General features: G+C 41.9%; 1 protein-coding gene across 1 annotated transcript in view; it reads right to left on the reverse strand.

Moving 5' to 3' along the window:
- DIPK2B (divergent protein kinase domain 2B) overlaps positions 1-22,183 on the reverse strand; it is a 36,306-nt gene extending 14,123 nt beyond the window's left edge. Inside the window, exons 1-2 of the mRNA XM_075262665.1 lie at positions 21,948-22,183; positions 11,226-11,490 (exon numbers count right to left, since the gene is read on the reverse strand). Of these exons, the coding sequence (XP_075118766.1) occupies positions 11,226-11,490; positions 21,948-22,159 (477 nt within the window). The 5' untranslated portion in view covers positions 22,160-22,183. The remainder of the gene's footprint in view (positions 1-11,225; positions 11,491-21,947) is intronic.
- Positions 22,184-26,783: the final 4,600 nt, after the last annotated feature.

Raw genomic sequence — 26,783 nt, forward strand, 5'->3', positions numbered from 1 at the left:
ACCCCTATTAATCTTAATCATTTTTAGTTCTAAATATTTTGGTATTTGCAACAGCCATTTCAGTTTGATATATCTAATAACTGATGGACACAGTAATATTTCAGGATTGAAATGAGGTTTATTGTACTAACAGAAAATGTGCAATATGCATTAAACCAAAATTTGACCGGTGCAAAAATATGGGCACCTCAACAGAAAAGTGACATTAATATTTAGTACATCCTCCTTTTGCAAAGATAACAGCCTCTAGTCGCTTCCTGTAGCTTTTAATCAGTTCCTGGATCCTGGATAAAGGTATTTTGGACAAACAATTCAAGTTCAGTTAAGTTAGATGGTCGCCGAGCATAGACAGCCCGCTTCAAATCATCCCACAGATGTTCAATGATATTCAGGTCTGGGGACTGGGATGGCCATTCCAGAACATTGTAATTGTTCCTCTGCATGAATGCCTGAGGATTTGGAGCGGTGTTTTGGATCATTGTCTTACTGAAATATCCATCCCCGGCGTAACTTCAACTTCGTCACTGATTCTTGAACATTATTCTCAAGAATCTGCTGATACTGAGTGGAATCCATGCGATCCTCAACTTTAACAAGATTCCCGATGCCGGCATTGGCCACACAGCCCCAAAGCATGATGGAACCTCCACCAAATTTTACAGTGGGTAGCATGTGTTTTTCTTGGAATGCTGTTTCTTTTTGGACGCCATGCATAACGCCTTTTTTTATAACCAAACAACTCAATCTTTGTTTCCAAAATGAAGTTGGCTTCTCCAAATGTGCTTTTGCATACCTCAGGTGACTCGGTTTGTGGTGTGCTTGCAGAAATGGCTTCTTTCTCATCACTCTCCCTGACAGCTTCTCCTTGTGCAAAGTGCGCTGTATTGCTGACTGATGCACAGTGACACCATCTGCAGCAAGATGATGCTGCAGCTCTTTGGAGGTGGTCTGTGGATTGTCCTTGACTGTTCTCACCATTCTTCTTCTCTGCCTTTCTGATATTTTTCTTGGCCTGCCACTTCTGGGCTTAACAAGAACTGTCCCTGTGGTCTTCCATTTCCTTACTATGTTCCTCACAGTGGAAACTGACAGGTTAAATCTCTGAGACAACGTTTTGTATCCTTCCCCTGAACAACTATGTTGAACAATCTTTGTTTTCAGATCATTTGAGAGCGGGCTGTCCATGTTCGGCGACCATCAAACTTAACTGAACTTGAATTGTTTTGTAGAAAGAAATGGTCCAAAATCCCTTCATCCAGGATCCAGGAACTGATTAAAAGCTACAGGAAGCGACTAGAGGCTGTTATCTTTGCAAAAGGAGGATCTACTAAATATTAATGTCACTTTTCTGTTGAGGTGCCCATACTTTTGCACCGGTCAAATTTTGGTTTAATGCATATTGCACATTTTCTGTTAGTACAATAAACCTCATTTCAATCCTGAAATATTACTGTGTCCATCAGTTATTAGATATATCAAACTGAAATGGCTGCTGCAAACACCAAAATATTTAGAACTTAAAATGATCAAGATTAATAGGGGTGCCCAAACTTTTTCATAGGACTGTATATGTGCTCATCAACCCAGCTGCCCGAATTACAGTCACGTATGTGGGCCGACAGTCCGACATTGTGCGGGCCGACATTGAGGTGTAGTAAAATTCACAAACAACTAAAAAAATACTGTCGTATGTAACCCTGTTGATAGTATTCCACAATTAGATCAGCTTGTAGCCCCCTGTAATGGCAATGAAATAATGTAGCGCCAACATTACAGCTCAGTGCATTCACTTTTAATTAGGTGTTAATGTTTTCTTACAATGGAGATCATGGATTCGCAGGACACGTATTTCAGCACAGAAAGGCTTTGGCACTAGAATGTGTTTTTCTATTAATGGAACAAACTTACTTTTACAAAACTTCATCTCAGAAAGATCGGTGCAGAGAAAATGGCATTTTATGACTGCTAAGGACTGAAAATGTGCAAACTTGAAATGTGTAAACAAAAATTTTGTATAAAATATCAGAATTGTAAGCATTGTTTTACATGAACTAAGCAGTTTAGTTATGAAATAAAAAGTTTGCTTGTAATTGGAGCCTTCTGTTAAATCCACTCCTGACTGTGGTTCAAAAAATTGCAGCTAAATCTGCAACAAAAAAAACACTGCTTTCCCGCAACGTGGGGACTCGAAAGCACCAGCATATTTTCACAAAAAAAAAAAAGTTTAATACTAATGATATGAGTGTCACATGCATAGTTCTTTAATGACATGAGAAGTGTATTAGCCCACTGGAGAACTGTGCATGTACCAGGAGTAGCAGAGGCGAGTCCAATGAGAACATCTCTTCATAAATACTCGTATAAGGGTTTTTTTTGCTATTTTTTCTTTTAAACAACTTTGGCTTATTATAGGTAGATTTGGGACATTAAACCACTTGTTCATAAGAACATATGTGTCCCAAATCTACTCCATAGATTCTCTTTCTATATTTGGGGCTCGTGACTGTCTCCTAAAGGCAAATGACATGTTGGATTTCAACATGACCGATCCTCTGCTTGTATAGGAAACAAATCACTGCCAGTGGGGTCATACAGTGGGGTCATACAGTGGGGTCATACAGCTGCTTATTCTCATCTCCCTATAAAGTGAATGTCACTAAGGCTGCTTTCACACGATAGTGTTTGGTCATTGATTTTGTTCAGTGATTGTGAGCCAAAACTAGGACTGGAGACTACACAGAGATCAGGTATAATAGACCTGTGCCTGTTCTGTGTTTTTAACCCCCATTTTGCCCACAGGCAGTTCTATTTACTGCCGGAAAGATGACAGTGCGCTGAGTTCAGCGCACTGTCGGCTTTCCTGATGTGGGCCCGGTGTGAAGAGCTTACGGTCCCGGTACTGTAGCTCTTCTATGGTCAGAAGGGCGTTTCTGACAGTTAGCCAGAGACGTCCTTCTTCACAGTACAGCCAATCGCGCTGTGCTGTGAGAGCCGGGAGGAACGCCCCCTCCATAGACGAGCATTATCAGGGAGGGAGGGGGCGTTCCTCCCGGCTCTCACAGCACAGCGCGATTTGCTGTGCTGTGAAGAAGGACGTCTCTGGCTAACCATCAGAAACGCCCTTCTGACCATAGAAGAGCTACGGTACCGGGACCGTAAGCTCTTCACACCGGGCCCACATCGGGAAAGCCGACAGTGCGCTGAACTCAGCGCACTGTCAGCTTTCTGGCAGTATATAGAACTGCCTATGGGCAAAATGGTGAAAGGTCCTCTTTAAGTGTGTGGACAGTCGGAGTTCTCCCAGTGGTAACAGGTGATCACGAGGGGTTTCTCGAGACAAATTTGCAGAAAACAGCTGCTTTTCATGTAAGAAGTAGTGACAGCTTTTATAGAGTATTAGGAGCTAAGGCTCCTCTATAGCAAGCTGCTGGCAGAGCAACATGCAGGGTGCGCTTTAGAAATAAAGAAAAATAAGGCATGCATTTGCTCGAGTTTTCTATAAGACACAGGGCAGGATATTTCTGTTCTTGGAAAGATAAGCTAGTTTACAGATCTAACCTATAAGTGAAACCCGGAGGTGTAGCTCTTTGTGCTGTGGTTTAGGTGCAACCACTTCCACAGGATGCTAGCTGATCTCTAGATAGGAGGACGCACATAGAAAGTAGAGCAAGCCTGTTAGAGGAGATAAGACGCGCCTTAAAGGTTACATTATATTTGCAATCATAAATATAAAACATTTTATAGATATCACTGTTTCCTGTTACATATAGATTTATAGGGGTTGTCCCATCAGAGACACCCTCTATCTGAATGTACCCCTCAGAAGGATCAAGTGATCACCTCAGGTTCTGCTATTGGCACAATAGTAATAGCTAAGTTTACCAAGATGGATAACAGAGGCATATTTGGAAACTGTAGGAAAAAGAGCTGTAATTCCCAGGAACCACCACTATACAGTGGACAGGGCTGCCGTTCTACTCATATCAATTAAATAGGAGCAGATGCCACGTGCTCCCTGACCAATACATCAACTTCTGGTACCTAGAAGCGGCTGATAAAGTCGGTCTATGCGGGGTCTGAGTGTTTTTCCTCCTACAAATTACAAACTGATGACTTATACTGTGAATAAGTTATCATTATGAAACATCCATTTCAGGACAGAAAACCCCTTTAATATTTTTAAGGCTAAAGTTTTTCTAAGTAGTTATGTAACTTGTGGGGAAGTTAGCTCGGTAGAAGCCGTGGTGCGGACCCAAACAGTCAAGACAGAGACACAAAATGTGCAGCAAACTGGTTCATTTAGAAAAAAACAGGAAAATAAATAAACCCTCACTTCAGGCACAAAATAAATAAAACAAATAATACAGCCTTAACTTCAGGCAATCAAAAAATAAAAACCTGCTCGTCTGAGCCACTAGCTACACAGAACAGATAACCTAACTATATGTGTGGCTTACTACCAGCCACACGAACAAAACAGGAACAATATTGTCTCACCAGACTCAGGGTTACAGGACAGAACCATACACCTCCTTACACCCCATGGAACTGCACTGCAATGCAAGATCTGCAGCCTTTTCTGGCCCAGTAATGAGCCAAGGATCTAGACCTGGACTGAGGCCTACTGATGGCAGCATCACCACAGAAGATAAAGCATTTTATATGGCTCTCATACGCTGTCAGGGTAATACATGGATTTGCTCTGCCCTTCTGAAGGACTGATGCTCTGATTCCATGAACTCCATGTCCTGATAGGGTATTCTGCAATGGGTTTTGTGACTTAGACACCCCATATAAACACTATGTAGGACTATGTTACAAAATCCATCATCCCAGGCTCAGCACTAATTAAACATTGATTATACGGCCCTCGCTGACAGTTCCCGCTATGCTAATTGTTACTAATACTGCATGTTGACTATTATTAAACAAATGTGTCAGTCTTGTATAAATAAATACTTCAATCATATTCAGATCACATCAAATGCATCTTACACTAATTGCTGAGAAAGCAAACAGCTTGCCTTTTCAGGAAATGTTACTTGAAATGTTATATAGCCAAGGCTCCTTATTCTCAAAGTTATGTTAATTGCATTTTGCACATGTTCTCATTAGCTACGTCTGTAATTACTATAAGATTCCCAAGCAAATTTGATGTAAATACCGCAATCAAAATATTTACAAAAGTGAATTCAGGAATTTCACCAGAATAGCAAGAACAGACAAAACTCATCTAATATGCGTACCTAACAGATGGCGGAGTCAATCAATGCAAACACGTTTCTTGCGGCGTAACGTTCACAGCCCCTTTTATGAGGATCATAGCAATAGTGCTATGTTTATGTTGTTGCTTATGCTTTTTGCTCGCTTAGTTTTTTTGCACTAATGTTTATTTAGATATTATAATCTAGTAATAATAAACTGTGGATATTGGCATAAATTACAATTAGGATTCTGCAAATAAAGTAATAAAACATAAAAATAAATAATTAAATTACTTTTGTAACCTGTGAATGAAATCACAGCCCATGTGTTAGGCCGGGTTCACATCTGTGTTCGGCATTCTGTTTGGGGAGTCTGCTTGGGGAGTCTGCTTGGGACCCCCCCCGAATGGAATACCGAACGCTTTTACAATGAAAGCATACGGACCCTGTAGATTATAATGGAATCTGTGTGCTTTCTGTGCGGTCCGCACAGAACATGCAGATAGAAAAGTGCTTCATAAAATACTTTCCTTATTTTACTTTGCAGACAACACGTGGTAAACACATGGACCCCATTATAGTTTATGGGGTCTGTGTGCTTTCATTGTCAATGTGTTTGGTATTCCGTTCGGAAGGTCCCCAAGTGGATTCCCCGAAAGGAATACTGAACGAAGATGTGAACCGGGCCTTACCCTCATGATAGGAAATAGCAAAGATCCCATGATGACCTTAACCGTGCACAACTGGAACATCAAACTCCTTATACTGGGTCTGGAAGGGAGTACGTTGCTTACATGTTATGCTGTTGAACTGGTTTACAGATCTGTAGAATTCGCTGTTTTTCATTATGAATGTGAACCAGTTAGAAATTCCCCAACAAGTAAGCATGTGTGAACCAGGCCTAAGTTCACATTCCTTACTGCTCCTTGTAATGAAGGAGGGGAACATAACTCTCTGACTGGTACCCAAGATCCTACATTGTGTGCCAGCCTAGCTATGCCTGTGCAAAACATAGCAACCCCCCTTAAACAGTCAATGAGTAGGGGTTTCAGATGGCCGCAATGTAACCTAGTTTTGCTATTACAGCCACAGGCAGATTCCTTTGGAGTTCTGCTGGCTGGTTAGGTCACTTAGGTTAGTTTAGATCACTTCAGGCTTATGCTTGGGGCAGCTTGACATGAAAGCATAGTCAATGTATAAGTCATTGATCAACAACTTTCTATGATCTTCATGCAATTCACTACAGAATGAAATTAATTGAAATACTGTACATTAAAAGCGAAAGAAATTTCAAGTCTGGAAATAGATCCATTTCCTTTTCCATTTATAAACAGCACATGGAAGGACCTTTTTACTAAAGCTTTGAAGGTGCTCAACCCCAATGAGCAACAGTGTAACGAAACATATATATATGCAAATGAAGAGGGGGACTCACCCTTATATATATAATAATAGTTCCACCCTTATTCTGATTAGGACATAGAAATAGCAGCAAATGGAGAGAGGAACACAAAGAGCATACAGGCAACGCTGCACAGAATCTGGATCTCTTACACAAACTTGCAAACTTACCTGGTACAAGAGCATTGCTCCTGTGTGTCACTTACCTAATGATGTCAGATACATGCGCACTGTTGAATACACCATTACTATCCACTCACTGTATGTCCCTGAATATTACCTTTAAAGAGGGGCTCCACTTCCATACTAGGCTACAAAGGAGTCAAGAAATCCAAACATTCACATATCAACACAAATAACTGCAACCACCTGCCATGTACAGTAGATGTGACATTGATACACACAACTGATATGGTAGTTTGAAGAGCATAATATGGTTAAACATATTCATTTTACAATAATGATCTACTATTTGCAGATCCTTGGTTAATATTACGCAATTGTCTATGTTGCAATTAATCACTGACAGCTATTTCAGTTGTTCAAAGTGAAATGTGAGTCATAGGGGTAATATCAGAGATATTCTACAAGAAAGCACTCAGGGCTGGAATGGCCCACCAGGGAACCGAAGAATCCCAGTGCCTTTAGTGGGCCTTACTGGACCCCCATTGTTTTTCATAAAAGACAGAACACGTCTATTAACAGGAGGTGTAACTCCATGCTACCAGGGAAAGCCTGGTTTTCTGAACGCGATACATATTGTTAATGGAAAGGATCCCGGCATTATGTCTTCCCTTTTCCAATAGTGCTATTATTACACACTGGGGTGGCCTGAAGTAGCTTAAGAGGGACTCTTTGGAGCATTTTATACGGTTTGAGGACACTGTCAGCATCATATTATACTGTGTGTGGGCCATTGTGGAGCAATTATACTGTGTGGGGGGCCACTGTGGAGTATACTATACTGTGTGGGGGCCACTGTGAAGCATATTATGCTGTGTGGGGGCCACTGTGGAGCATATTGCACTGTGTGGGGCCACTGAGTGAGTGTTTATGATCAGCCGCAATAGTAAGGTATAGAATCTCCAATAAAAAAATATAATAAAAAATAAAATAAAAGTTCTAAATCACTCCTTTCCCTAGAATACATATAAAAGTAGAGAATTACTGTGAAACACATACTCATTAGGTATCCCTGTGTCTGAAAGTGCCCGGTCTACTGAATATAGGGTATCTGCAGTGCTCCTGTTCCGTAGGGAAGAGGTTAATAGGAGCACTGCAGATACCCTATATTCAGCCAGGCTGAATTCCAAGTGGGGGGAAAAAAAACAGTCCTCAAGCTCAGGGAAGGGGCAGACAGACAACCAAAACACCCCCTCCCCTTCCCCAGCACCCAGCATCTACTGCACCCAAAAACTCCGACCATTTTAATTTTTGAAATTTTCCAGTAGCTGCTGCATTCCCCCCCCCCCCTCGGCTTATACTCGAGTCAATAAGTTTTCCCAGTTTTATTATGGTAAAATTAGGGGCCTCGGCTTATATTTGGGTCAGCTTATACTCGAGTATATATGGTACTTCATGCACATGCCATGTATCATCTATGTCTTTCATTTGGCCAGACTTTACCTACTCCAAGGAGTACTTTAGAATTGATTGCTCACAGACAAAGAGTTGGGATCCAAGTTTGGGATCATAATGAAATTCTGCCATAACACAGACCACTCACATCTGTGCCCTCTGCTTCACACAGTGATCCTCTAGCACACTAGCATACAAAAGCTAATGAAGCTAAACAGTATTTTTCCTCTTCAGGATTATGGGGATATTTATAGTCAAGGACAATCTTATTAAATTTTAAGATTTAACATACACAAAACAGAATTCAGTACCAGGAACAAATTTAACACAATAGCAAGATCTGCCTGATAACATGGAGCAGTAGAACATCGGCTTAAATCTTATACAGTGCTGAGAGATGGGCCCAAATACTCAAACTCCTTCACCACTGCCAGCTGCAAGGCCAGATGGACTTTGCTGAATTTGGGGTCCCAGTTGACACTACCAGTACAAGAAATAAATGCTCCACTTACTGAAACCAAACCAGAACCCACAATTAACTTACATAGCAGATCTGAAACAAGAGAATAAATGTTCAGGCAAATGGTCAGAACCAGAAGGTAACATCAGAGACAGAATCAGGAGACAAACAAATAGCCTTAAACAAGCCAAGAGTCTGAATAAAGCAATTCAATACACATGAGCTAAACTACAGTACTAAATTAGCAGATTCCAGAGGAAATGGTTTTTATATGCCTCCTCAGCTACTAAGTCCAGGGAACGTCTGATACTGCAGAAACTTCTGCCCCCACATTCATGTCCCTCCATCTCTGCCCCCACATTCATGTCCCTCCATCTCTGCCCCCAGATTCATGTCCCCACATCTCTGCCCCCAGATTCATGTCCCCACATCTCTGCCCCCAGATTCATGTCCCTCCATCTCTGCCCCCAGATTCATGTCCCTCCATCTCTGCCCCCAGATTCATGTCCTCTCCATCTCTGCCCCCAGATTCATGTCCCTCCATCTCTGCCCCCAGATTCATGTCCCCCATCTCTGCCCCAGATTCATGTCCCCACATCTCTGCCCCCAGATTCATGTCCCCACATCTCTGCCCCCAGATTCATGTCCCCACATCTCTGCCCCCAGATTCATGTCCCTCCATCTCTGCCCCCAGATTCATGTCCCTCCATCTCTGCCCCCAGATTCATGTCCCTCCATCTCTGCCCCCAGATTCATGTCCCCACATCTCTGCCCCCAGATTCATGTCCCTCCATCTCTGCCCCCAGATTCATGTCCCTCCATCTCTGCCCCCAGATTCATGTCCCTCCATCTCTGCCCCCAGATTCATGTCCCTCCATCTCTGCCCCAGATTCATGTCCCCACATCTCTGCCCCCAGATTCATGTCCCTCCATCTCTGCCCCCAGATTCATGTCCCTCCATCTCTGCCCCCAGATTCATGTCCCCACATCTCTGCCCCCAGTGTCATGCCGTCCCCTGCTTCATCTGCCCCCAGTTTCATGTTCCACCTCAATGTGTGCACACATTGCACTTACCTTCTCCTCGCTCCCCCGCCGCTCTCTCCACAGTCTCGCTAATACTGTTGTAGGCGCGATGTGACATCATCACATCGCGTCTACACAGCCAGTAGCCGGAGGACGCGGCAAAGCAAGGAGCTGAACTGTGACAGCTCCTTGCTTTAGCCGTGTATGTATTTAACTCAGAACTGCGTCCTCTGGACGCAGATCTGAGTTGAATTCGGGACATACTTCCCACCAACCGGGACCGCGGGACACGTCACCGGAATCGTGAATGTCCCGCGGAAATCGGGACGGTTGGGAGGTATGCCCAGTGAGCAGCGCCGAGCTCCAGCTCCTCGCACATACTTGCAATACTCCCGCTCGCCGGCTTCAATACAGGTAGTATTGCGCCTGTGCGAGGAGCTGGAGCTCAGCGCTGCTCACTGGGCACAATAACTGCTGCGGGTGCCAGAGGGCCGGCACAAGGTGGCGGGCCAAAACCGGGCCCCCCCCATTTTTCAATTTGGCCGGGCCCCTGACACCAGTAGCAGTAATACTGGCCTATTGGCGGCCATGTCCATGCCACTTACATATGTCAAGCTACTCTAGATCTTACTCATAGGACGCGGTGAGCATTAAAAGCTCAGATCTGACTTTGGTGCTGGACTCACCTTCAGTGTTGGATCTTTACCCATGTCTGTCAGTTCTACAGGCAGGTATCATGCACTACTATGGAGATGCCTGTATACAGCTTAATGCAACCTTTATGACTTACCGGTGAGCTTTGTCTTTGAAAAAACCCAAACCCAGCTCCCTTCTCAGAGTTTCCCATATGACTGGGGCTGGATAATTAAATTTGCCAAATCAACACAGATATGACCCTTTTTGGGAATATGATATAACTCTGGGGAGGGCAAGTGATATAGAATGTTTTTACTAGTCCAAGGATCTGGGGATAATATCACTCCTTAAGGAGTGAGCACCTTCAAAGGCGTATGGAGACTTACAAAGCCTTTTTTTTTTTCTCCACTGGGGGATTATGGGAAAAATATGCAAATCTGTATTGCAAGATGTAAATAGGAAAACAGTGCCTCTGCTTGCTGCCTTCAGAGTCAGAGGCACTGTTTTCCTATTTACATCTTGGAAAACAGATTTGCATATTTTTACTAGTCCAGGCATACCAAACACTCCCAATCCCTTCCAGAGATATGCCACTTGGGGTGACCATGAATGTAAACATTCAGATGCTTGATGTTATAGATGCATTTGGACTCCACGGCCACGTTCCTATACATGAATTATGACATTCATGCCTTTGATCTTATGTGTTTCCTTTCCATTGAGGGGGTTATGCTGCAGTACTGGTCAGAGCCCCCAGAACAGAGTGGCGCTATATTGGTAAATAAACATAAGGAATAGTGATTTTACATCGATAATAAGAATACTTGCATTAAACAGATACATAGTAGAGAATTGCTGTATATGGAGTTTTCTACTATTGAATCAACTGAATCTTTTTTATTTCGGATAAAGCAAACACCCACTTGTACTAAATCTGGGGTTAAACGTCTCGCCGTCATCCACTTCTGAAACCTCTCTGTTCTCCTTAGTATCCCTTCAATACTGCAAGATTTCTTCTTTTTGAAGTTACTGCAGATCCTCTGGTCAGCCAGGTCATGTTGCCTCTTACTAGTCAGCCGGGAAATCTCAATAGGTCTCCAGTTTTCTCCATCATCACTATAGTTCCCAGAGTAACTTTGAAGATCAGGAGGTGGAAGCTGGAGATGTGGAGCAAGCCAACTCTGAAACCTGGTGCAATAGAAGGCTGGTGTTATTTCTTAGGACAAAGCTACAAGAACATTTTCTGTATTTGTCACTTTGTAGAAATCCATTCAAATACCGTTCTGTATTCAGTGTTTCCATGTATATGAGCTTTCATATTGTCAATTTGTTGCATTTTATACACTATACTATTACTTTTACACTTGTGTACTTCTTACAAACCATGTTCAGCACAGTTTAAGATTTTTTATGCAAAAAACATATAGTTTGCTAGAAACATATTAAAAAAACATACATCTCTCAGCTATGTGGGCATAGATTTAAGATATGGTATTAGAAATAATTGATAGATTGTAATTTGTATTGTCTCACATGTCCCCATTAACAATGCTCCTCTATCTAGATATTGCTGTTATATACTTGTCTTGGTGCCCCTGATATTTTGATTCACCTTTAGAATTTCACCTATTAAGTTTAGTTGGTTAGAGAAGTCACTTCTGTGATGATTCTTAGGCCCGCCTCACATCTGCGTTCGGGCCATTCTGTTCCCCCATCCTCATGAAGTATACGGAGGGAAAAATCCTGCAAGCATCACTTTTCTCTCCACATTTTTTGTGCGGAAACCACACGGACCCCATTATAGTCTATGGGGTCCGTTGGTTTCCTTAAGTAACTATTTTTTATGCAGATAGGTTTCTGTTCAGGGGGTCGCGAAAGCAGATGTGAACCAGGCCTTAGCTTGTACAGGACAAGGAATTACTCCACTGCCTGTGTTTATAAGACAAGCTGGTTGGTCGGTGTTCAGACTGACCTACTGAGCTTGTCTGCCCACTAGTGCACCAGGCGGCACGATATACACCAATAGTGTCCTGTGTGACATGAATAATAGGATAACACTTTAAAAATATAATTGTCTCAACAACCCTAACAATGGCTAAGATATGGTAAAGTACATATATGAAGCCCTGTGGCTGGCACTTCTATAGGTGGCACAGGGACTGGCGCTAATATTACAGTCATTGTAGCTATTACTATTTTAGAGGCAGTCATGGGACAGTGATGAATATATTCCATTATGTTGACGGGGTTTTGTATATAGTATATACCTGACACCTTGGCATGTGATGCAGTGTGCCTCTATGAAATCATTTCCTAAATGTGCTTAATATGTGCATTTTATGGTAACTTGTGAGGCTGGTTATTGTGGTACTTTAAGTATGACGCATCAATTCACACTCAAGCAATAAATCAATAGACTATGTATTATTACAATCCTCTGGTCCACAGTCCTTTGTTTCATGAATGTGGTGAGACCATAGTAAGGGAGCGTCAGGTTTTTGCTGTCCACTTGAAAAGTCGGACATCTTTGGGAACGGACAGTTAATGACACCCACGGACAGTAAAAGAACGCATCCGATGTCCATTTAAATCAATGCAAAATGTCACGGACAAAGCTAGTGTCCAATGCTAATGTCCACGCAAGATTTTTCATGGACATTAGCAGCGGACACTAGCTGTCGGACACCGATGGTAGTGTGAATACCCCCTAACATTTTAATGGAGATATCTGGCCTATTGTATAGAATAACTGCATACAAAGTTATTGAGTCCCCAAAGCGTGCATGGGATATTCATTTGTCATTACAGTAGATGGAACCCGGTAAACACAAGGCAGAGTAAATCCACAAAGATCAGTTCGGATTGTACCAGCACTCCATACTGGAATCACCATTATTGACTATTACATTATGCATAAAAATATGCATAAAATGGTTTTCTGCCGTGATGTATTGAAGTAATGTACTTTTAAAGATTATTATAGGATTATTTTTAGTCTGAAACTTTTAAAAGCAGAGAAATAAACTTAGATTTGTGCTTGCAGCACATATCCTTTAAGTACTGAATAAAAGGTAAATTGTAAAGTGCATAACCATAGATTAGCAATTATAATGAATAGTAGTGTATGCTCCGGGTAGAAAAAGCTTCAGCGCCACTTTTTATGAAATCACAGTGGAGATGACTTGTAGACGCTTACAAAACAGAGATTAGAAGAAAAGATTACAGTATCTTAAAATTAGATTAGTTTAGATTATATGATAGAAAGATTACAGATTCCGGCGTCAGTGTAAAAGGAGGGTAAGAAATCTAAATCACCTAGCAAATTGTAGCCATTATTAGTTTTGTATAGAATCTGACGTAAAAGTTCACTTTAAGAAGAAGAAAAGGCCCCCAGCAGGTAGTACAGCGGTATAACATATGGAACAGTAGGAGTAGTCTTAAGTTATTAATATAGGTCACTGAAGAAAAAATAAGTTATAACCTCTGCATACCAGTATGCCATCTTTCCATATCATTTATAGGATTATAATATTAGGGATTGCGTGTATTCTGTTATTGCTAATTCTCTCCATGTCCTTGGTCAATAAGAGATCCATAGACTATACCACATACATTGATGGATTATACGAATAAGCCTATTAATACCTTAATTCTTTGTAACATATCTAGAATATTACAGATTATAGCCACTGACAAAATAAAACTGTAATCTACAGAACGGTATAGTTTGGGACTAACAGATTGCCATTGGGGTTGGCAGCAAAACACTGTACCTTAGCCAAGGTATTTAAATAGGGGCTAGGGTAGTAAGCTAGGTTTTTGGAAAAGTAAAGCCTAGCTACAACGTGGTGAGCAATATTCAATTCAAAAACCTAGATGAGATGTAATATATGTGGAAATACAAGAAATAAGGATATTGCATGTCATATTCCAAAGCTTTATGGGTAGGGGGTCCCTGGATATGTTTGAATACAGATCTAATAGAGTTGTCATGACTAAGGTCTGTATTACACCTAAAGATTTTTCTGAACAAGCACTGATCAGAGACAAAACGTGCCGATCAGCGCTCATTCTGCACTGGCCTGATGAAACTAGGAGAGGCTAAAGCAATGGTTTCCCCAGAATGTTGCATTGTTTGCCAACATCACAGCCAGTAGTACACAGAGTGATGTGCTACCGATGTGTAAAGTAAAGAGCTCACACACTAGTGGGTAGTGGTCTCACCGGTCTTCAACACCTAAGCAGGAACTGGGATTGAAGAGGTCCACCTGGGGATTTTGTCTTTTCTGTCTGATCAAATAGCTTTTTCATCATCTGTAGATCATCAACCAGCAGGTACACCCCCAACAACCAATAACATAACATGAGTCCCACTGTGGAGGCATCAGTCTCCATCGAACATCTTTACTCTCTACAAATCCTGTTATGTACCTCTAGCACTGCGCTACACTGGTCCTTCTAACCAAGGTTCCACAGCCCTAGCTGTAAGGATAACTATATACACACTTAGGGTAGCAGCAATAGTCACTTCCTTATGTTATAGAGAAGCATGTAACATCACACCACGAGAACATGACATCTCTAACAGAACAGACTTCTCCAAGACACTCAGAAGCCCAAGCCTCCTAAGCCCAAGCTACTCAAAGAACCTAATACTCACAACAGCCGAAGTAACTCACAGATCTACTCCACGCACTGATCTATTAAATCTCTCTACATGTAGGAATGATAACCAATCTACTCAAACGCAGTTTATTACACAATACCACTCCCGCTGGAATGAAATGTCAAAAGTATTTGCTAAATATTGGCCCATTTTATTGGGGGACCCACAAAATATATTCCATCTTCCCCCAGTATTATTCCGAGATGATCAAAAAATCTAAGGGACATCCTAGTCCATAGCCATTACGAAGCAAAACAATCACGTATTTTTGGAGCCGGCCCACCTAAACCTGACTGTGTTCCATGTGGCCACCGTGTGGCATGTACTAATATTATCAGGGCAACTAGTTTCTCAAAAGCAAATGGGGATAGGATATTTTCCATTAGAAAACAAAATACTTGCAACACTAAATTCGTTGTATATTATGCAACATTTCCCTGCAATAAGATATATGTTGGCCTCACCTCCAGGGAACTGAAGGTGAGAGTTAGGGAACATGTCAGGGACATTTCAGGGACTACTAGTTCTGATCTAGTATTTGACAGATCCAAACCCCTAGCAAGGCACTTTGCAACTAACCACAACAGTGACCAGATGGTGTATGTTCACATCTTGGTGTGGCTCCAGCTGACACCTCCCACACCTTAGGTAACAGTGGTGACATGGAGACTTGGTCCACATCAGCAGCCCAGAATTCCTTGGGGCCAGTCTAGATAGTGAACTCCACTCTGTCACCTGGGCGCAAGTTATGGTATTATTCCAGCAAGCTTTTAAAGGGTCTCCATCATTGGGAAAAGTAATTTTTAGATAAGCACATCCTTGCATAGCCTTTAGAAAGGCTATTCCACACCTTCCTTTTGTATGTAAATCGCCTCAGTGGTTTTTGAATGAGCACTTGGTTTTTGAATGTTTTTATTCATTGTCTAATTAGCCTCTTGGTGCACACCGGAAATCTCATTGTGCACTCCTCTTTGCTATTCTTTCCTATGTATGTGTACAGCACTTGTTGCTGCTGACGACTTCCTGCTTCCTGTTTGCACACACAGATAGGAAAGAATAGCAGAGACGAGTGCTGCTGGGAACTTCCTGTGCTGGCTGGAAGCTCATTAGCATATGAATAAAAGCGGGCTCATTCAAAAAACACTGAAGTAATTTACATACAAAAGATATGCATGTATGTGTTAGTTAAAAATGATTTTTCCCAATGATAGAGCCCCTTTAAATCCTAATGCTAGGTTCACAAATGCGCTTGAGTTTCCTTTTCTTTGGGTCTGCTTGGAAACCTGAGGAGTGGAAACTTAATCCATTAAAAAGTGGTTACATGCGGAGACCTGTTAACCCCATAGACTATAATGTGGTCCGTCCGGTTTCTGCCCGAAAAATACAGGACTTTTTTTGCAGAACTTTTCTCTCCTCATTTTTCAAGCGAGTTTGGGGATGGAAGCCCTGAACAGAATACAGACACAGATGTGAACCTAACATTACATTGACATATTCAAATGTATTTTATCTGGTCGCTTATCATTTAGTCATCCAATGGTCAAGCTAAATCATACCCTGTCCAGTGTGAGTGACACGTCCTACATTATCAGTCATCAGCCTCACACCCTATCAAGTGTAATGACTCGGTGAAGCTGCTCCCCGCCCCGGTGACTAATTAACACATTAATGATGCCAGCTAGTTTGCATCTTCAGTATGCAGCCCTATTTTCCATGTGTATCTTTGGAATGCTTTAACTTCCAAGTAATTCTGAGATGTTTTGTTTTCAGCTGATATGTTTTACATTTATGTATTAAAAAAATCCAAAATTTATAGAAAAGTTTAAATAAATTAGAAAGTCAGTGACTCTGAAGAAATTTAATTTCTATTCATAGTCAGACAAATTGTTAATATTTAACATTTAGCATATATTTAATTTATGTTGGCATTTTTTTTAAATTAATTCCAATTATTTAGACAGAAATAATGTGAACAATTCAGAGACCATGTGCAGATTAACTACAACAGCGGGTCCTCTGTGGTATTCACTTCTCTTCTATAGCTTTAGGAGGGTCAGAAGGAGTACTAGGTTTCCTTAACCCCTACTCGACATCCGCAGATGCTGAACCTTTTAAGATGACAATAGAAAAAAGCCTGTGGCAGGAAGGGGTTAAGGAGATGGTTTTTATCAGACCACCTTGTAGGGTATTAAACCATACATGTCTTCTAAACATTCTGGTTGAAAAAGGGGAACTGGCTTTAGCGCCACCTTTTGGAAAGTAGCTTCTTATAGATGAAGGCATGATTTTCCTAAAAACTAGTAGCCTAATCTGGGAATATAGCCAAAGCAGAATACCTCCCCTCCTCATTTTAGATTTAGGAAAAGCAGGCATTATTCTTTATGGAGCTACGTTCCAAAGAGTAGCACTTGAGTAAGTTCCTCTTTTTCCAAGGTGGACTTATATCCATTTTTCCTTTAGCTTTAGGTGACTTAGAAACCAATAAGAGGATTTCTCTACCATAAAGTGGCCCCATCGTGCACAGGATGAAGTAATTCCCTCTGCTTTGCTGCCTCCTTATAATATTTTTGCTTGAAACCATAAAAAGTCTTATGCAAATTATCCTAAGTAGTCTTGGCAGGCGGAGAGAAGCTTCAGCATAGTCATACCGTCCCCTTAGGGTGCATTCACATGGAGTAACGCGCCGCTCATTCTGATACGTGTAAAACAGGATCCCACTGACTTCAATGGGTGCCGTTTTACGCATGCTTCACATTGAAATCAATGGGAGGCTTTTACACCCATTGATTTCAATGTGTAGCGCACGTAACACGGCACCCATTGAAGTCAATGGGATTCTGTTTTACAACGGTCACTCTGACACGTGTCAGAATGAGCGGCGCGTTACTCCATGGGAACGGGGCCTTACTTGTCACATCTCCTGGGCATGTTTGATATCTTCCTCATGTTGTGAAGGAGATGTCAAATAAGAACCTGTACAGAAGAGTTTAGAAGTCTACTTATAGCTAAATATTTTCTGACCAGACACAAGACTTGGACATGATGGTGCAAGGAAATAATAGAAATAGGGTAGCGGATGTTGAGTGCAATTTTAAGTGATTTTCAGCTATGAGAATATTTGACATTTGTAACTTAGCTTTAAAGCGTCTTCCTGTGATATTTATCATATTCATATTTTGAATGTTTTGTGATCATTAGATTATTTTGCTACATACTATATCTGTTTTCGTTCTGTAGTAGATATGGTTGTATTTACTGACAAGCAGCATGCCACACCACATTATGAAATAAAGGAAACCACTTTGTGTCTTTTGCTCTATTTCTAGTTCTATCTCTATTACAAGTTGTCAAAGCCCCGAATGCACAATTTAAAGTGGGGTTCCAATTTTGTGACCATATTCAGCAGCGTGTGACTTCATGAAAACTTATTATCTTGGTCTGAGATCTGTATAGCACAGAGATAACCTTCTCACACGTAACCTCAGATCCTCCAAAGACCTCCTACTCCACTCTGCTCTTATGCACTCTTCACACAACCGTTTCCAAGATTTCTCCCATGCATCCCCCGTTTTCTGGAACTCCTTACCAAGATACATAAGACTGACCCCACAATCACAAGCTTCAAGAAGGCCCTGAAGCAGGGTCGGACAGGAATTGGGCCCACCAGTGGAATTGTTTTTAGGGGCCCACCGCCAGGACCCCTGTAGATGAGCTGTACAGAGACAGGATGGCTAAAGGTAATAACATATAGGGAGCCATGCTGCTCGCCTGCCATACGATGTGCACCACTGCACTATCTAAACCCACTGCTATATCCCGTATGGCAAGAGAGCAGCGTGGCTCCTAGAATTGCCACCATTACCTGTAGCCGCACTGTAATGAAAAAACTCATCTGCAGAGGTCCTGGCTGTCAGATTCCCACAGATGTAATACTGATGGCTTATCCTAAGGACAGGCCATAAATATTAGAAACATGGATAAATTCTTTAAAGTGGTTGTCCAGGAATTGGAACAACCCATGTGCCGGGCTGGAGGTTTAAAATAAAAAAGCATATTCACCTGTCCTCAGCACCCACGTTGTCCTCCGCCAGTGTCCATTCAGTCTCGTGCTGGCACCTTCTTGCTGGGAGTCCTGCACCTCATGTGACCACTAAGACGAATTGGGTACAGGATGTCCAGAAATGAGGTGTTGCCATGAGACCGAACAGACAGAGGCGGAGGACAACAGGGTGCTGGGGACAGGCGAGTGTGTTGTTTGTTTTTTTATTTTCAAACCTCCGTGGCTGAGGTGTAAAAATGAGCGATGAATCAGCTGTGTGAGTGAATCGTGGCATCTGTGCAAGCGCCGTGACCCCTCCTCTGTTTACACAGTGTCGTACATCTCATAGTGGCCATGTCATGTAACTACAGCCTCGTCCTATAAGCGTCTATGTGACAAGGCTGTAATTACATCACATGGTCACTATAAACACACAGCGTGTGATATAAACAGGCACCATGGCCCCCTCATACAGCTGATCAGTGGATCAATTATCTCTTATTGATGATTTATTCTGAGGATAGATCATCAATATAAATGAACTGGAAAACTCCTTAAGCTTAAGGCCCCACGTGGTGTCCTGCAGCAAAAAAGTGCTGTGGGAAAAAAATGCGACCATGACGTTTCTTCCTGCAGTCCTTTGCACAGAAAGTTTGCAGAGCTTTCCTCTGTGTATTTTCTGCTTCAATTATATCGAAACCGCCAGAATTTCCGTAGGTATGTCTGCAATGTCTAAAACCAAGACTGCTTTGGAAATTATAGTATGTATCTTATTTTACCGCAAAGTGTGGATGGGGCCTCATGTGGCGAAAACACCACGGGAAAACCCGACAGTTCCTGCAATTTCTGTAAAATTATGTGCAGTGAATATGCTGCGATTTCCAAAACCGTTGGGGTTTTGGAAATTGCCGGAATATCAATTATACCTACAAAAACACTGATGGTTTCCCTATAGGTGTAATGGAAGCAGAAAGTGAAAAGCGCTGCGGGAAAAAAACACAATGCGTTGCTGCTACGGTTTTTCCTGTAGCGCTATTTTGTTGCAGTTTGCAACGTCAGGCCTTAGTCTTAATAAAGCCCAAGTGCCACATTCATTAAATTAATTGCCCCCTCATAGTATGCCTCTGATTCCCCCTGACAAATACTGCACCCCTAATGACCCCTAATATAAATGACCACCCCACCCACTTTACATCCACTTTACATCCAAGTGCAGGACGTCTGTGTATCAGCACAGTCGATCTAGTTAAAAATAAGGTATATTAATGGCGGTGCCCGGACCCAGGGCAGCCGCCATTGGTGTAACTAAAGTTTTCAGGGCCTGGGTACAAACTTTTGTCCGGGGCCCCCTGTCCCCTTCCTAGAGCAAAGTTTTGATAGTGGTGGTTATGGACGCTAAAGCAATCTCAGATACTTGAAAGGGATACAGCTTTAGTACCCACAACTGCAGTTATCAAGAATACGGTGAGCAAGCAGCGCAGCGCTTCACATGTAAGCAATACTGGGACAGCATAACGTGCTCCACAGGGGCCCCCAAACAATATTACGTGCACCACAGTGGCCCCCAAACAGTATTACGTGCTCCATAGTGACCCCCATACAGTATTATGTGCTCACAGTGCCCATTCCCCCAGAGCCTGAACCCCCCCTTCCCCTCTTCTTGCTCACACAGCCTGCACCCCCATGTCTCCCCTCTTACTCACACATGCTGTCTCTTCTCTCCTCCTTCCATCAGACTGTTCCCGGCAGATTCATCTTCCTGTGTAACATTACACTGTTCTGTACAATCCGTGTAGCTCCGCCCACATATTACATCATCACAGGTCCTTCAAGCTCTGCAGCACGGGGTCTCTCTCCCTTCACTACCTCACACAGTCACTTGCCCGGGTGCTGACACCATTCCTGGGTAGACGCCTTACTGAACCTCCACTGTCTATTAAAAAAAGGGCCCCATAAAGGCCCCATAATGAGGACTTAATAGTCAAGGCTCGGAGCCTACCGGGGGATTTCCGGGTCCCCTGGTGGGCCGGTCCGACCCTGCCCTGAAGACTCATCTATTCAGGAAGACCAACAACCCCCAACAACACTACTGCCATCACACCACCATCTGAACAGTCTCTACCTTCATCTGCTGTCTCTATCCCTCTTCCCTCATACACTGTAAGCCTTTGCGGGCAGGGGTATTCCACTGTGTCAGTCCGTCACTGTTAGTATTATATTTGTCTGTATATTTTGTGCACTGTACCATGGAATTAATGGTGCTATATAAATTATTATTATTATTATTATTATTATTAATAATAATAATAATAATAATAAAGAGTTATGATAAAGTACAGAGATAAAAGACTCACAATATAACCGATAATGTACAGTAAAGGAAAAAAAACACTCTCCTAAGTTTATAGCAACCAAGATGAATGTGATTATCATAGTTGTGTCTTATTGCACAATGTGCTGTCAGTGAATAGGAATAAGACAAAAGATAATATCATAATAAAGAACTAATATCCTTTCCTTGGTTTTCCAGTGATCTGTATTACATTTTTCACGTTTCATCAACCTTTCATCCATCCATCTATGATAGAAATGTAAATCCTTAGAGAGAGATCTGTTTCTGCTATCTTTCTATCGATCTTTCTATCATCTATCTATCAATCTATCTATCTATCAATCTATCTATCTATCTATCTATCTATCTATCTATCTATCTATCTATCTACCTATTGATCTATCTTGTAGCTATCGATTTGCACCCTATCTATCTATCTATCTATCTATCTATCTATCTATCTATCTATCTGTCTGTCTCTGTCTATCTCTATCATCTATCTGTCTATCTATCTATCTATCTATCTATCTATCTATCTATCTATCTATCTATCTATCTATCTATCTATCTCATAACACAGGAAAATATTGTTATAACAGAATTCTGACCTGATTTCTTCTTTAAAGAACTTCTTGCAGGCTGAGGTTCCAACGCAGGCATTACACTTGTTAAGTCCAAGAAAGTTTTTGCCAAAATTGTAGGAACTTTTCAGTTTTGATACTGAAGAATTTGTTGCTTCCAAATTTCCTTTCGTCATCATAACAATGAAAACTATGATATAGAAATTGGCAATATTTAAAGCAAACATGCCAAGCTCCATTTCTAACACCTCTGCTGTGTTTCAGGCTAGGACAACCGTGTGAATATCTGTTGTTGAGATCTTTAGGAAAAACACTCCAACATGCTATTAATTTCAAATGTGTAAATGGGAAGAAATGTTCTGGCAATGAGAGGAAGGAGGAAACTCATGGAGGATGCAGATAATATAGATTGCTATGGTTATGCTTCCTATGCTAACTTCAGAGGTTTCTTTTTTTAAGAATTAACAATTAGAGACCTTTGAAGAAGTAAAATCAGTATTCAGATCAACAGAGCTCTTGTGTTGGCAGAGGTGATCCACTGCTGTATTGTATGCAGAGCAGTCAGGGGCAAGAGACTACTCAGAAAATCTATTTCTACTGTTCCAAAACTCCGTTGTAAAATGTTTTGCTTGTAAAAGAAACTGCATTACACTACTAGGACACAAAGGATCAATAAAGATGCCCATGCGCCTTCAATAGCTGTCAAATGCTCAGTGTGATCATGGCTATTCCTCTTGTCTCCCCATACACATACAGTACATGCTTGGTTCATTTGAGACACCTCTAATGGTTGCTGATCTCCTAGAAGAACAATAGCATTGGGTGTTGAACTTCATCCTACCCAATCTTTATTTCTCCATTATCATTGGTCAGGAAAGGGACTGCACCATACATGTTAGGGAACTGTCTGGTCCAACTGAAATCCTCAGGTTTGTCTGACTTCTCTTTAATGTGTGTCAATAGGATTAAACAGTGTCTAAATTAATTCATATCTGAATCGAATATTATTGTTAAAGGGAGTGTGTCATTGGAAACCAACCAATATTAACCCAGTTCCGCAGACAGGTCGAGGTCACCTGAATCAAACAGTGGTTCCCCCTTGTAAATTGGTGCCTCCATTGCTGACAAGGGTTTACTTGTCAATTCTTTTATCCTCTGTTTCCAGTAACAAGTTGGTGGGTTGGTTTAGTGATGTTCAGCTCAGGCACTAGCGCTCCTGTTACTATACTGCACTCTATTACCTCTGGATACAAAGATAAAAGGCATTGATCAAGCTCTGTTCTAGCCCTTATTAAGGCTCAGTAGAACACCTTGCAGAGCTGACAGAAGGTTATATTCAGCATCAATCATAGTGAAGATTATAGAGGTGACTGCGACTAGGGACTGACATTACCAGCCAACCACTGCAGCGAGATAACAGAGGTGGTCTGATTCCTAGGCAACCAGCTGTCCAGCAAGACCCTGCACATATTTAAACTTTTCATGAAAACTTGGGTACTTTTTAAAGTAAAACCTAATCTGCAATGCTAACCCTAACATGCACCAGATCAGCACTAGAAAAGAAACTACACTACATGCGTCGAGCAGTGAAAATACAGAGGAGGTGTGGGTGACATTCTGGCATCACCTGACAGCCTCTGACAGTGTAGATGTCATAGACAGAATATAATGCGCTTTACAAGAAGGAGAAGACTCATTTTGGGATACTCAAGCTGTGGACAGATGTGTTACTCATCACTGCATGATCCAAAGCAAGTGCTCCATTGTCTACTAGAACAGTGATTTTCAACCAGTGTGCCGCGGGGAAAGTTCCCCAAACGTGTGCCAACATTGGCACGGGAGACCTATTTTGCTGGCACAGCAGCCAGTCCCCGACGTTCGTGTACTTGTAAATGTAGACGGAGCGTCCCTTCACTGCTCTGCTAGAGCTCAAGTGTAGGACACGCCCCCTTCTCTCCCTGCCCACCAATCAGAGATGAGCCTCTCACTGCACCGGATAAGGGCTCCTTGGACCTGCTGCTACACGTGAGGAGCTCCTGCCGTCTGCAGCCCTGAATAGGAGAGGAGGAGAGGAAGCTGAACAAAGTGAAAGTAAAAAAAAATACCAGGTTAGTAACTATTCTTATGAATGTCAGGCATTTGGGGTTATTACTTTAGTTTTAGTAACTCCATGTGCCTCACATTAATAGCAATTAACCACATCATGTCCCTCATATTAACCCCTGTGTGGCTCACATAAGAGTTAATAACATGTGTGACATATGGGGGTACTATATAATGAAGATATTTACTTAATTATTACCTCCATATGTCTCACATATCAGTATCCCTTATGTAAAGCACACAGGGGGTTAATGTGATGGACATGATGGGGTTCACTGCTATTAATATGAGGCACATTGAGTTGTAACCTGTAATATACATGACCAGACTTTTTATACACAACTGTGGATAAAGTACAGACCTATACATTTCTAAGGACCCATATATACAGCCATTCTTTTTGTGGCTGTGTATCTGGGCCAAATTGAAGAGCTGAAAACTATGGAGCAGGTTCTATATCTGTCCTATACATCCCCTATATCTGTCCTATACATCCCCTATATCTGTCCTATACATTCCCTATATCTGTCCTATACGTACCCTATATCTGTCCTATACCTACCCTATATCTGTCTGCATTTGTGGCCCTGTCAATTAATTTTTAATGTTTATATCAGTGAAAACCACATGCGTGCCACTTGTATGCAGGAGGGGTAAGGCTGAGGCCCCACGTTGCATAAACGCAGCGTTTTTGTTGCAGATTTTGCTGCAGTTTATTTCAACCAAAGAATCAACCATTTAGAATCTATATTATTAACTATATGTATAATATGTACTGTTTTAGTGTTATTTTGTGCCATTTTGGTTGGTGGTGTGCCCCGGGATTTTTTAAGTGTAAAAAGTGTGCCGGAGGCAAAGTAGAATGAAGTTTAGTTATAGGCATATAAATAAATCACAGGAGTGGATGGAGGGAGAGTTCCTGCACTGTACTGTGGAGTAAAGGAGAATCAGTAAAAAAAAAAAAAAAAAACCCAGAGAGACCATGTGACAAGAGTTAGTAAGACGAGGGAATATAACTTTTTGTTTCTTTTAACACCTACCTTGGGCCTCCATCCATTATAATCTGGGGTCTGAGTATAATAATTTCACGAATAGTTCTATTCGACCAACGTCGGCCTGAAATTCATCCTTTGAATGAACCATCGAAAACTAAATGAATCTTCAGAGGTGTGCTTATCTCATCTTATCTTATCAGATATGGCATAAGTGAGAATTATGTCTTCCAACTGTACTGTATATTTGTGCATATGGTTACCCATCCAACTTTATCGTGACAAGGAGACAGGATAAGGGAGTTCCAATATAGATTTATAAATTAGACATGGGCATTACACATGGCATGCTAACAAACACACCCAGTCAGACTCAAGAGAGGAAACCCAGCTTTGCAAATGTGTCCAATGTCATCTGTTCTACTCTGGGACTGTATTACTGTTAGGGAATAAATAAATGAATTTCCTGCACTCGAATTTATGCTTCCAAATACTGTGAACTTTTATTTTCTTCCGACAAAAGACGTTTCGGTCATATACAGACCTTCTTCAGTTTGTCGGTGGAGTATTGTGGAAGGTGGAAGCTTGGAATGTATCCAGGTCAGAAGGTGGAAGCTTGGAATGTGTCCAGGTCAAAGACCCCATCTGACCTGGACACATTCCAAGCTTCCACCTTCTGACCTGGATACATTCCAAGCTTCCACCTTCCACAATACTCCACCGACAAACTGAAGAAGGTCTGTATATGACCGAAACGTCTTTTGTCGGATGTAAATAAAAGTTCACAGTATTTGGAAGCATAAATTCGAGTGCAGGAAATTCATTTATTTATGTGTATTATGGCTATGAGAAGCCTTTTCCTGGCACCGAACGCCTTGACCGAGTGACGGTACACTAAGATTAGAAAGGACTGTTAGGGAATAGCCAGATGATAATTCCCCAGAAGCTGCTGGTGAACCCTGGAGCGAGGGGCACAAGGGACAGTGAGCCCTAAACTGAAGCCCCCCACTTGCCCTTCCTATTGCCAGACCCTATCCTAGGTAATAGGCGACAACCACGAAGACAATCCCTCCCTGAATACGTGAAACACAAAACGCAGACAAGACGTACAACAACAAAGGGAGGTCAGGTAGCCAGGGTTCGGTAACAAGAGAGCGATGCAGTGCCAAATCGGAGTCGAGAGAATAGTCAGTAGGGAAGCAGAGGTCAAGGATTAGCATACAAGTAAATAACAGCAAGAGATACCAGAAAGCAAGGGCAATAACCGGCACCAGTGTGACTGTGAGCCAAGACTAAATAGGGGAGGAAGAACCCGCCCAGAACCTGATAGGAAGAAAAGCTGTCAATCACAGGCAAAACAGATTAACCACTTAATGGACCGAGGCAACATAGGCAGAAGACGGGTGTGGTGCAAATGCAATCACAGAACTAGAGCTGAGTTCACACAGTGCGACTAAAAACTTTAAGCAGATTATCAAACTGCACACGCCTTCTGCGCCGCAGCACACGAGCAGAGGGTGACGCAGAGGCCCGAACAGGCAGAGATGTTACAATTACCAATCGGAAAATTAAGATGTTTATTATACTTTATTTTATCCTTTTCTTTTTATGATACTGTTTTGTTTGTATGTAGCCTGTTAGGGAATTGCTAGGACAGCAATTCCCCGGTAGCTGTTGAACCCTGGGACAGGACACAAGAGACAGTGAGCCCTAAGCTGAAGCCCTCAACTGACCCTTCCTATTGCCAGGCCCTATCCTACGTAATAGG

Source organism: Leptodactylus fuscus, chromosome 2 (genome assembly GCF_031893055.1).
Source record: "Leptodactylus fuscus isolate aLepFus1 chromosome 2, aLepFus1.hap2, whole genome shotgun sequence".
Taxonomy (NCBI): domain Eukaryota; kingdom Metazoa; phylum Chordata; class Amphibia; order Anura; family Leptodactylidae; genus Leptodactylus; species Leptodactylus fuscus.